This window comes from Lindgomyces ingoldianus (genome assembly GCF_010093535.1).
Source record: "Lindgomyces ingoldianus strain ATCC 200398 unplaced genomic scaffold BDR25scaffold_2, whole genome shotgun sequence".
In the NCBI taxonomy this organism is placed as follows: Eukaryota; Fungi; Ascomycota; class Dothideomycetes; order Pleosporales; family Lindgomycetaceae; genus Lindgomyces; species Lindgomyces ingoldianus.
In genome coordinates this window covers 913,293-922,665 of record NW_022985163.1, presented here as the reverse complement: position 1 = coordinate 922,665, position 9,373 = coordinate 913,293, and the positions used below count along the sequence as shown (strand labels likewise).

The window sequence follows — 9,373 nt, the reverse complement described above, 5'->3', positions numbered from 1 at the left end:
TTAACAACTTAACCTCGAGAGAACCTGCTCTCGGCCTTTGGGACTGCCTAGGGTGATACTTCGTAGCGAAGAGGGTATCATTTTAACAACCTACTCAATCCGGTTCGGTAATTCATAATATGAGACTGTGTCTGTACGTGTATCTTGACGGAAAAGTACCCACGAAAGAGGCCATGGCTCTTCAGAAGTGAGGCGGGTGTCAACAATCCGAAGGATTAGTGAAGTTCTCCTAGTCGTGAGACCGCCGCTCCGCGGAAATGAGGTTGGCATCTGTAAGAAGATCCTGAAAGCACTTATGGTAACTCAACTCCCTCTCTTGCTTCGTCTTCCATGGTATTCATTCTTGTTTCTTCGTCACCGCCAATTTCCCATCCCCATTCCAGCCGGGTCAACACCAGGGTTGCCACCAAACCCACTTCCATTACCACTCAGTCCCAGACCCTGATCCATGAATGTATTTGCCCATTCTTCACCGCCGAAGAGGTCATCGAAGGCCACATTGCCGCCGTCTGCGCCATGTATGTGAAGGCGATGTTGAGGGAGCTCCGGCTGGAACCGCTGTCCTTGTGTACCCGCCATTTGAGCGCCCTGCATCAGGTACATTGGCATTGGGCCAAAAAGTTGTACATCATTATCGCTCGGGTGAGGTGCCCTAGGGTCAATCGGCACATTCCCTTTCGGGTGACTGCTAGGACCAAATGTGGCAGGATGCGATTTCATGTCTACCCCAGAAGCTTGGAATCCTAAGTTCGACCTACTAGGCGATGAAGTCTTGGGCTCAAAATTCTGGAGATTATTATTCTCGAACGTTGTCATCGGTTGGTTTGGATATGCAAAGGGGTCAGCGGAGGGAAACATCATTGCGGATACATCAGAAACCGGGACGTTGAGGCCTGTAGGATCAACAACCGTATTAGTGAGTGAAGTAGAGGGATATGACTGAGTGGGTCCCTGAAGAGGAGTGTGGGTTTGAGGAAGGCTGAAGCCACTGAGATTGCTCGTCCCTGTGGATGTTGGGGTTAGGCTAGGGGTGGGGTCGAAGAAGTCGCTACTTGATTGGGAAGTCGACTGCCCGTAGGGGGAGTCAACACCAAGATTGGCGAGATGTGTTCCAGATATCGGGAGGGAGTGACCGAGGCTGGTGCGTTTGCTGTTTGGCATCGACTCAGGGAAGGTGCTCGCCCGGCGAGGTCCCATTTCAATTAACTCCGGATCCTGTTTGAACAAGCTGGGGCGGCTTTGGATGGACTGCGGTGAACTACCCTGCCTGCGTTTCTTGCTGCTGGCGAAAGGTCCACTATGTTTTACCGTTTTAGGTAGCCTCTCGAAAATGGTCTAACGCCTTTGTTAGTGTCCGTACAATGTGAAACACAACTGAAAGCCACATACATTTAGTGTGGCAGTACACCTATCTGCTGCCATACTTCTCTTGGCGAAATGTGCTAGTGTTTCTTTGCCTTCTAATGCATCACGGAAGAGCTCAGTACTCGTGGGGTTGTTCGGATTCTCTAATACGAAGTATATGATAGAAATGATCGCGAAGAAAGTCGTGTACATCGAAAACCAGTATGCTCCAATGAGGAGTCCTCCTTTCTTCATCTCTGTGGTAATGTGAATGATGTTCCGAGAAACGCTGATGCATGCTGAGGCGCAAGCGAATGCCCTTTGGTCGGCTGTCTTGGTTTTGTATGTTTGCGAGACGTAGTGCAGAAATGGGCGGTAAAGGAGTAGCTGCGCATGGCCAAAAGCCATCCTAAGAAGTTGTTGAACCCTGTAATGTGCCTCCGTGAGCGACATGGGTATCGCATGGAAGAATTATCGTGAACGTACCTGACAATAACTCTAGGCGCTTCTCCACCTGGTTTAAGCGCCATTGGAAGCCCGTCCAACCATTGCTGAAGATCTTGTTCGATTTCTCGAATCCTAGAATAGCTCACGGAATATGTGACTGAATTTTTTCCGCCAGACTGGGTACCTTGAATAGGATACACGTACTTGCAAATCTTCGCAAGGATCTGGACAATTCGAGTATGAGCATTGGCGCCGGCAACGAGAGAAATTCTCCCTTCGGGCATAGGGCGAATTTCTGTTTCTGTTATATATTCATCATCAACTTCAGTCGGCCAGTCTTGATCAATGTCTTCTTCATCGAGGAAGTGAGGTAACCCCAGCATAGCCCCAACGTAGGTGTCCATCTTGCGGACAACCCAGAAAACACGTTTTCGCGTCTCAGCCTCGATCGGACTAAAATTGTCGTTGAAGGATCGATGCAAACCCATGCGCAGGGCAGATCGTAAAGCAACGCCAACGTACGCATAGCAGGTCGATAGTTTCGCAGATGATTGCAGGAACTGAATCATGAACACTATTGCCTGCAGTGAAACCAAATCTCTGCAGTCTGCAATGTCCAGTAGTTGTCGAGAGGCCTTGAAATACTTGAAGCTGCAAAATGTTACCATGCATTTTCGATAGATTATTGTGGCGAGTTGGGCTTACCCTTCATCGATGGCGGATTCATATCCTATCTGGTCGAATTCGGCACTACTCTTCGCAAATAGTGTTCCTAGGGCGAGGACAGCATAAAGCAGGGGCAAAAATTGATTTTCTGCATTGCCATAGTTCTCCGGTGCAGTATTGTAGATCCGGTCCATCGACTTATAAAACGAGGGGATATGCACAACTCGTAGCAGCGCACCAGCATCGACTAAGGCATTGTCGCACAACAGTTTAGCTTCCTTCTTCGGGGGCAGATCAGTACCGGAGGGCAATGGGGTTGATGAGTCCACAGGCGAATCCTGGGCGGACTTTGGAGAGTCAAACACCTGTGACATGGGTCGGAACTTGACAAAGGGGGAGCTTGGGGAACCGTTAGAAGGGGCGATGATGTCTCCAAACTGTTGTTGCAGTCTTCTCATGAAACTGAGGCCTGAAGAGTGACCGTGATAGTCCCAATTCCCATCCTCGTCAAGATCGAGCTGGCCTGTGGCCTTGACCATCGACTCAAGATGCGATTCAGGGATTTCTTCTCCTGCTTGGTCGTCGCGCCGGTGCGACATGCGAGGACCGTGCGGATTCTGTAGAGGTCGTGGGCCACCCATTGGCAGTTGGGGAAGCATACCATTTTGCAAGTAATGGTCGATGTTCGGGTCATTCAAATCAAGATTGGGGAACACAAGGTGCAAAAGTGCCTTTGCACGCTTCAATTGAGTCTCCAAGGCTTCGATATATTGCGGGGCAGCGTTGCGCCTGCGATTTGATGGCTGATCGTATGTACATTCTTCATAGGTTCTACGTCAGCATGCGGCGGCGGGCAACGTCGTTGGATACGGAAGGCCAGACGTACCATAGCTGTAGACAGTGCAATGGGTGCAGGGCTGTTTGCCGTCGCATTTGATCTTCTTCCGTCGACACTCATCGCATGCGCGGGTCACTCTTCGCCGCTTTTGCAAGGGCGCAGATGCCGGCTTCTGCGGTTGGTCGGCGTCATCGTCGTTGATTGGCGACGGCTGATCGGTGGTGTCTGGAGTCTCTTCGACCTGAGGCGTCTCCCACTGGCCGGACTGGGAGGGACCTGTGCTATTGAGGTCCAGAGTCTCGGAGGCTGGAGAGTCCATGTTGTGGTGCATAGATGGGCAGCATTGGGCTGGGTGATAGGAGCTAAGAAGGAATCAAAGAATTGTCATCAGTGGCGGTGACTCAGCAAGGTGGAAGATGCGAGGGCCCGAAGAGCGCAGAGCCAGCAGCGAAGAGTGGACAGCTTCACCTAGCGTAAAGGTCACAGGATTAGCATGCTGGGTGGAGTCTTAGCGGCGCTCTCTGGCGGTCGTCTCCCGCTCTTAGGACTGCTTGGAGTGAACTGGCGTTAGCGCGGGCCTCTAACTCCGCGCCGAGCACGACAGAGGGCCAACGACAAAGACCTGGGCGGAGGAGCCCGCTTCCAAGGCGCTGGTGAATTGCTGGCGAACCCTTCGTATTAGTGCCGCTGCAGGTGCTGTGTTGCGAGCGGGATAATTAATGAGGGTGCTGTATGTCGTCGTCATGGTGGTTTACCACCCCCTTCACTAAACAGCCAGCAGTTGATGCCAGGGTTGCAGCTTCGCAGAAACAGTTTGGCGGAGACAGTACACGTACGCCAAGCAGGCGCAGGCTTCGCTTATCTGCATGCTGTGGCGTAGGGTGGAAGTAATTGGGCAGTGCAGAGGCGCATGTGCTGCACCAGGCTGCGTTTGGGGAAAGGCTACAGCAGGCAGGAAGCGACAGCGGAAGGGTAGTCGTCGGAGGCAAGCAACTCCCGAGGCTTAAGGCTGAAGGCTTAAGGCTGACATTAGCGGCGCTTGATCTTCTGTTCCAATTTGCCTGCTCTTTTTTTCGCCAGTCTCCAGTTGCCTTCGTGACGCCTTTTCTCAGCCTACCGGAAAGAGGCATGATCGGCGCCGGCTTCGTATTGAGCCCCATCATGCCCAGTTCCATTCGAGAGTGCAACTCGCCAGTCAAGCCACGCATCAGCACTCCAATGAGGACAGTTTATCCGGGGCTAACTTCTGCCCTTCCCACGAGGGGCTGGTGGACCCTTGGGACTTGGTCACATTCTTGGATTTCGAGGTCGCACAACTTCACTTCCCCACTAATTCTATATCTTGACCCTGGTGAGTACGGCAATCCGACCGAAAACAGGGTCGATCGAACGTGGGACCTATGAATAGGGTCAATATTTAAGGTACATCGTCGGGCCTCCCGAGCCTGCCAATGCGAAAATGCCATTGTTAGCAGGCCGTAAGAGTTTTGATTGTAGGCAATTTTGTTGAGCCTGTCGGCAATATCCTGAGGCATCAAAATACCTGTGGGCCCGTTGGCCCGCTAGAACATGACTCAATATCTTCGAATCCCAAGAGGGCAAGAAAGATTGGTTCCAAAAAGGATAAAGAGGAGACACGTACTCTTAATCGCGGAATAGAAAGAATCAGGGTAGATCCCAATAACCACTTTATTGGGAGGCTGCTACGAATTCGTGTTGGACAAGTCCTCCGAGTATCGGACGAAAGTCGGGCGGTTTTGGTCGGGCGGTCTTCAATTCCAAACCGTAATAGTTGACTAAGCTCATGGTCAGAGTTAGAAGCCGTTCCAGAGCCGTGCTTGCTGCAATTCAAGTCTCATGGTGGTAATTTGGGGTAGTAGGGAGTGGAGGTGGCGCCGCGGCAAAACAAATCCCTTTCTTAGTGAGGAACATCAGCATTCTCGTTCATGGGATGTAAAACGTCTGCCTGTGTAGATTAACGCTGTCTATCATCTAGGCGTCATGGTTTCTAGTGTTGCTCCACGGTGCTTCGAAAGCCCATTTCGCCTCGCTTACCGACGGTCCTGATTCAATTCGGCCCGGCGCTCGACCTACGCACAATTACGTACATGGGCCGTCCTGCCGGATTTCCCAAAAATTATTTTAGCAGATGGCGCTGAACTTTGCATTCAGATGGCGGGGTTTGAAGCGCCTCACAGGTGGCCCGAGTGGCGTCGCAGAGTAGGTATATCCGACCCAGCCCGGAGAAAGGCATCGAGTCCGAATGGGAATGCCGTAACGGACGGAATCTGATAAACAAATACGGATCCGTACAAAGCAGGGATTTGGCTATCGCCGGGTGAATCAATCTGAGCAACAGGTCTTCAGGTTGAGACTTAGATGAAAGATGCCCTTTCCAGAGAGGTCGACGTGGACAAATCAACTATCCTAGATAAGCACATCGTGGCCTTGAGCCAGATGACCAGTCCTGCGCCTTCGAAAAATCGAGATACTTGGATTCCGTCGAGTGGTGAGTCGCGTGATAGCCTCGACGAGCCTGAAGCCGACGACTAGGATGGCTGACCCCAAGCCGATCCTATCAATTGTGAAAGTATGATGAAATGCAAAACTCGACCTTTTGCAATTTCCACCTGCACCCTTATCACAAGGAGCTGATGCTCGTCTGATGGCGATGTTGGACTTCGCTACAAAGACTTCATCCAACCCTAACCCCGCAGCAGATAACCCCACACCGTCGGGCGAACAACTGCGAGCTCGCTCTAAATATGTGCCGTTGGATGGGATTTCTAGTCCTCAGACTGTGGCATGAGCTCGTGAAGTTTTGTTTCTTAAAGCGCATTGTACGGATCCTTACGTACTGTTACTTCGCAATCAGGCTCGTAAGAAGAAAGCATCTGGCTTCGCTCACTTATTCTCTTGGTACGCGAGTAAATATATAGCCTACTAGTCAAGTCAGAATGGCTGCACGGTTATTTTATGACAAGGACTGTCCTCTTGATTGTCTCAAAGGCAAGACGATAGTTTTCATTGGATATGGCAACCAGGGAAGGGCTCAAGCGCTGAACTTAGTAAGTTCCCACTAAGTTATTCGTCACCACCGCGAGATATAGCCGTGGAGACTCCCGTGCTCCGGTATGGATATCCAAATGAAATGTATACTGACCACAACCAAGCGAGACACGTTCAAGAGTGAACAGCTGGAACCTACGCCAAAGATCGTCATCGCCAATATAAAGGACTCTTACTCATCAAAAGCCGAGCAAGATGGTTTTGGTTTCACCTCCGACTGGAAAGCGGCGGCGGCAGAGGCCGACGTGCTGTTTCTTTTAGTCCCAGACCAGGTCAGGGTCAAGCTTTGGCTGGTTCACCGCCGCCACTAACTAGGCACAGGTGCAGCCCCAGCTTTTTAACGAATTGATCGCTCCAACCTTGCAAAAGACGGCTTGCATCGTAGTAGCCAGTGGCTACAATGTATTCTATAAACATCTTAATATGGCGAAGTCGAATGATGTTGTTATGGTCGCCCCGCGAATGATTGGAACGTCTGTGAGAACTCGCTATGAGAGTGGCGAAGGCTTCCCATGCTTTGTCTCGGTGGAACAGGATGGGACTGGAAAAGCCTGGGAAGTTGGGCTGGCGCTAAGCAGAGGTATTGGTGCAACAAAGGGGGGGGGTGATTGAGTCGTCTGCCCGGGAAGAGACTTTGATGGACTTGTTTGCGGAACAAGCGCTTTGGCCGACCATCATTGCGACGTTCAACGAGGCATACTCAACCCTGAAAGGACTTGGTTGCTCGGATGAAGCATTGGTCCATGAAATGTGGATGAGCAAAGAATCGGTGAATTTGGACCTTGGATGTCCCCTCCCATCCCCACCATTAACAATTTACCCAGGCAGAGATCTTCGAGAAGGCAGCTGAAGATGGGTTCGTAAAACAGCTCGTGCATCACAGTTCAGTCAGGTATGTATCCCGAAGGCGGTAACAATTCTGGCAGGCTAATGAAGTCAGCCAATATGGCCAGCTGAAAGGAAGCCTCGAAGTTGATACAACCGCAATTAAGAAAGAGTTCAAACGAATCGCAGAGGAAAGAGTTTTAAATGGAGCATTTGCGAAGGAATTCATGTCCCTAGACAGGGACGGGCCAGGTGTTGAGAGAACCCTGGAAGAGCTTTATGCGAAGGCGAAGAACAGTGAACTGGCAAGAGGGGAGGCTAGAGTGAGAGAGAGACTTGGCTTGAAGTAGCGTAGAAGCCGGTTAACGTTCTCGGTTCCCTGTATCTTGAGCCTGATGCAGCATGAGTGGCTTCATGGTCGATTTCCATGGTCAAACAACTCTCAAGGTGACTGGCTTTTTTGACAATGGAGGGCTGTTAGGAGTTGGGCGGACTTTCGGATGGAATTTTGTGCGGTTTCCCCATATTCTCCTATCCCTTCTGGAGTGGAGTGTCATAGAGATTAGAAGCAAAACGTGATTTAAACCGTGAGGCTAGAAGTTGCGAATTTGGGGTGTGAGAATGTGAAAAAGGAATAGAGGGGCATAGTTACAAAACCTAGTAATATAGCTATGCCGTGATCTTGGAAAGCCATAGCTGCGAAGAGGTGATTGAGGCTGGTGCTCTTGAAGTAGTTGTATCGGACGCGAACTAAGCCATATTGGGGAAGGGCGTTTCGCCTAATCACCGCCAAGCCGTTAAACCACACACGAACAGGAATTTGTCGATTCTCTGGACTTGACTCCATCAAACTAACACACCAGCAACCCCCCCGAGCACGATGTCGACCTTCGATCCAGTCGTCGTGGTATGTATGCTGTTTCATATCACTTCGTTGCGCCTCACACTTTCGGTGGGATTCGGGCGGATTGGCGTGAAGGCGCAATTGGCGTGCACAATGCCATTCTTCTCCGACATGAGCTATTAAGCTGACTCTTGTTCCCTAGATTGATGGAAAAGGCCATCTGCTTGGTCGTCTGGCCAGCACGGTCGCGAAGCAGCTGCTAAATGGCCAGAAGATTGTCGTAGTGCGCTGCGAGGCCCTCAACATATCCGGAGAGTTCTTCCGGGCGAAGCGTACGTCTCTGCCCTCTCGAAATTTCCGATACAATACACGCGCGATGGAAGTCACATCCGATTGTGGACACAGGGCTGATATTGTGGGATTTTAGTGAAGTACTCGGCCTTCCTCAGGAAACAGACCCGTTACAACCCAACTCGAGGAGGTCCCTTCCACTTCCGAGCACCGTCCAAGATGTTCTGGAGAACCGTCCGTGGCATGATCCCGCACAAAACTGCACGCGGAGCCGCCGCAATGGAGCGCCTGAAGACTTTCGAGGGCGTCCCACCACCATACGACAAGAAGAAGCGCATGGTTGTACCCCAGGCCCTAAGGGTGCTGAGGTTGAAGCCCGGCCGCAAGTACTGCACTGTTGGACGGCTGGGCCATGAGTTCGGCTGGAAGTACCAGGATGTTGTTGCTAGGTATGTCGCCTCCCGGAATGTATTGTGAAGACCACAAGTTGACTCAGTTTGCACAGGCTCGAGGACAGGAGGAAGGCGAAGGGTGCTGCATACTACGAGCGCAAGAAGGCCGCGCGGAGGCAGTTGGCGGAGGCCCAGAAGACTGCCAAGGTGGATGGAAAAGTCAAGTCGCAGCTTGCCGAGCTCGGTTACTAGGTGGCGGTGCTGGGATGCGATGAGCTTTCGGAGGGTTGAGGACGTGGGTTGGCGTGGAGTGCATTGGTCTCATGCGATCTCTTCAACCTCTATCATAAACCCGGCCTCTTGAGGGGTGTTCCTGGCAAAAAGGGCATATATCGCCGGTGTTCGACTAATGCTCACGAATATCTGGGTCTCTTCAAGGTCGGCCAATTCTTTTCGTCACACAATCACGGCTAGAAGAAATCAAATTCCAGAGCTGCATGTTCTTGGCGATTTTGGGAATGTGGTGTGTTCTCAGGCTCGGTGCTGTCGTGTCCATGAATCTGGGGTGCGTAAGGCCCGAGCTTGCCTGCTCTCTCCCCATCCAGTCTCCCCACACGGTCTTTCCCTCACCTCACCTCTTCGTATCTTGATACCTGA

The 9,373-nt window shown here is 51.4% G+C and overlaps 3 protein-coding genes across 3 annotated transcripts; 2 read left to right on the top strand and 1 right to left on the bottom strand.

Moving 5' to 3' along the window:
• Window positions 1-354: 354 nt before the first annotated feature.
• BDR25DRAFT_309339 (uncharacterized protein) lies at window positions 355-3,614 on the bottom strand (the record flags this gene model as incomplete). Its single annotated transcript, XM_033691073.1, has 5 exons — window positions 355-1,335; window positions 1,390-1,771; window positions 1,831-2,442; window positions 2,497-3,277; window positions 3,344-3,614. The coding sequence occupies 5 exons, from the start codon at window positions 3,612-3,614 to the stop codon at window positions 355-357; spliced, it is 3,027 nt and encodes a 1,008-aa protein (XP_033553860.1).
• A 2,638-nt stretch (window positions 3,615-6,252) lies between these two features.
• BDR25DRAFT_321547 (IlvN-domain-containing protein) lies at window positions 6,253-7,539 on the top strand (the record flags this gene model as incomplete). Its single annotated transcript, XM_033691972.1, has 6 exons — window positions 6,253-6,363; window positions 6,469-6,636; window positions 6,686-6,968; window positions 7,024-7,133; window positions 7,189-7,256; window positions 7,305-7,539. The coding sequence occupies 6 exons, from the start codon at window positions 6,253-6,255 to the stop codon at window positions 7,537-7,539; spliced, it is 975 nt and encodes a 324-aa protein (XP_033553859.1).
• Window positions 7,540-8,053: 514 nt separating this feature from the next.
• BDR25DRAFT_300113 (ribosomal protein L13) lies at window positions 8,054-9,232 on the top strand. Its single transcript, XM_033689301.1, has 4 exons — window positions 8,054-8,096; window positions 8,236-8,365; window positions 8,461-8,773; window positions 8,830-9,232. Exons 1-4 carry the CDS (start codon window positions 8,070-8,072, stop codon window positions 8,966-8,968), a joined length of 609 nt encoding a protein of 202 aa, XP_033553858.1. The 5' UTR covers window positions 8,054-8,069; the 3' UTR covers window positions 8,969-9,232.
• The last annotated feature ends 141 nt before the right edge of the window (window positions 9,233-9,373 follow it).

What these genes read in the sequence shown, in the direction of transcription:
- BDR25DRAFT_300113 (XM_033689301.1), top strand. Translation starts at nt 8,070, where the DNA reads ATGTCGACCTTCGATCCAGTCGTCGTG. An exon ending in CCTTCGATCCAGTCGTCGTG is followed by an intron (nt 8,097 to 8,235) that starts GTATGTATGCTG and finishes CTTGTTCCCTAG; the next exon opens with ATTGATGGAAAAGGCCATCT. An exon ending in AGAGTTCTTCCGGGCGAAGC is followed by an intron (nt 8,366 to 8,460) that starts GTACGTCTCTGC and finishes GTGGGATTTTAG; the next exon opens with TGAAGTACTCGGCCTTCCTC.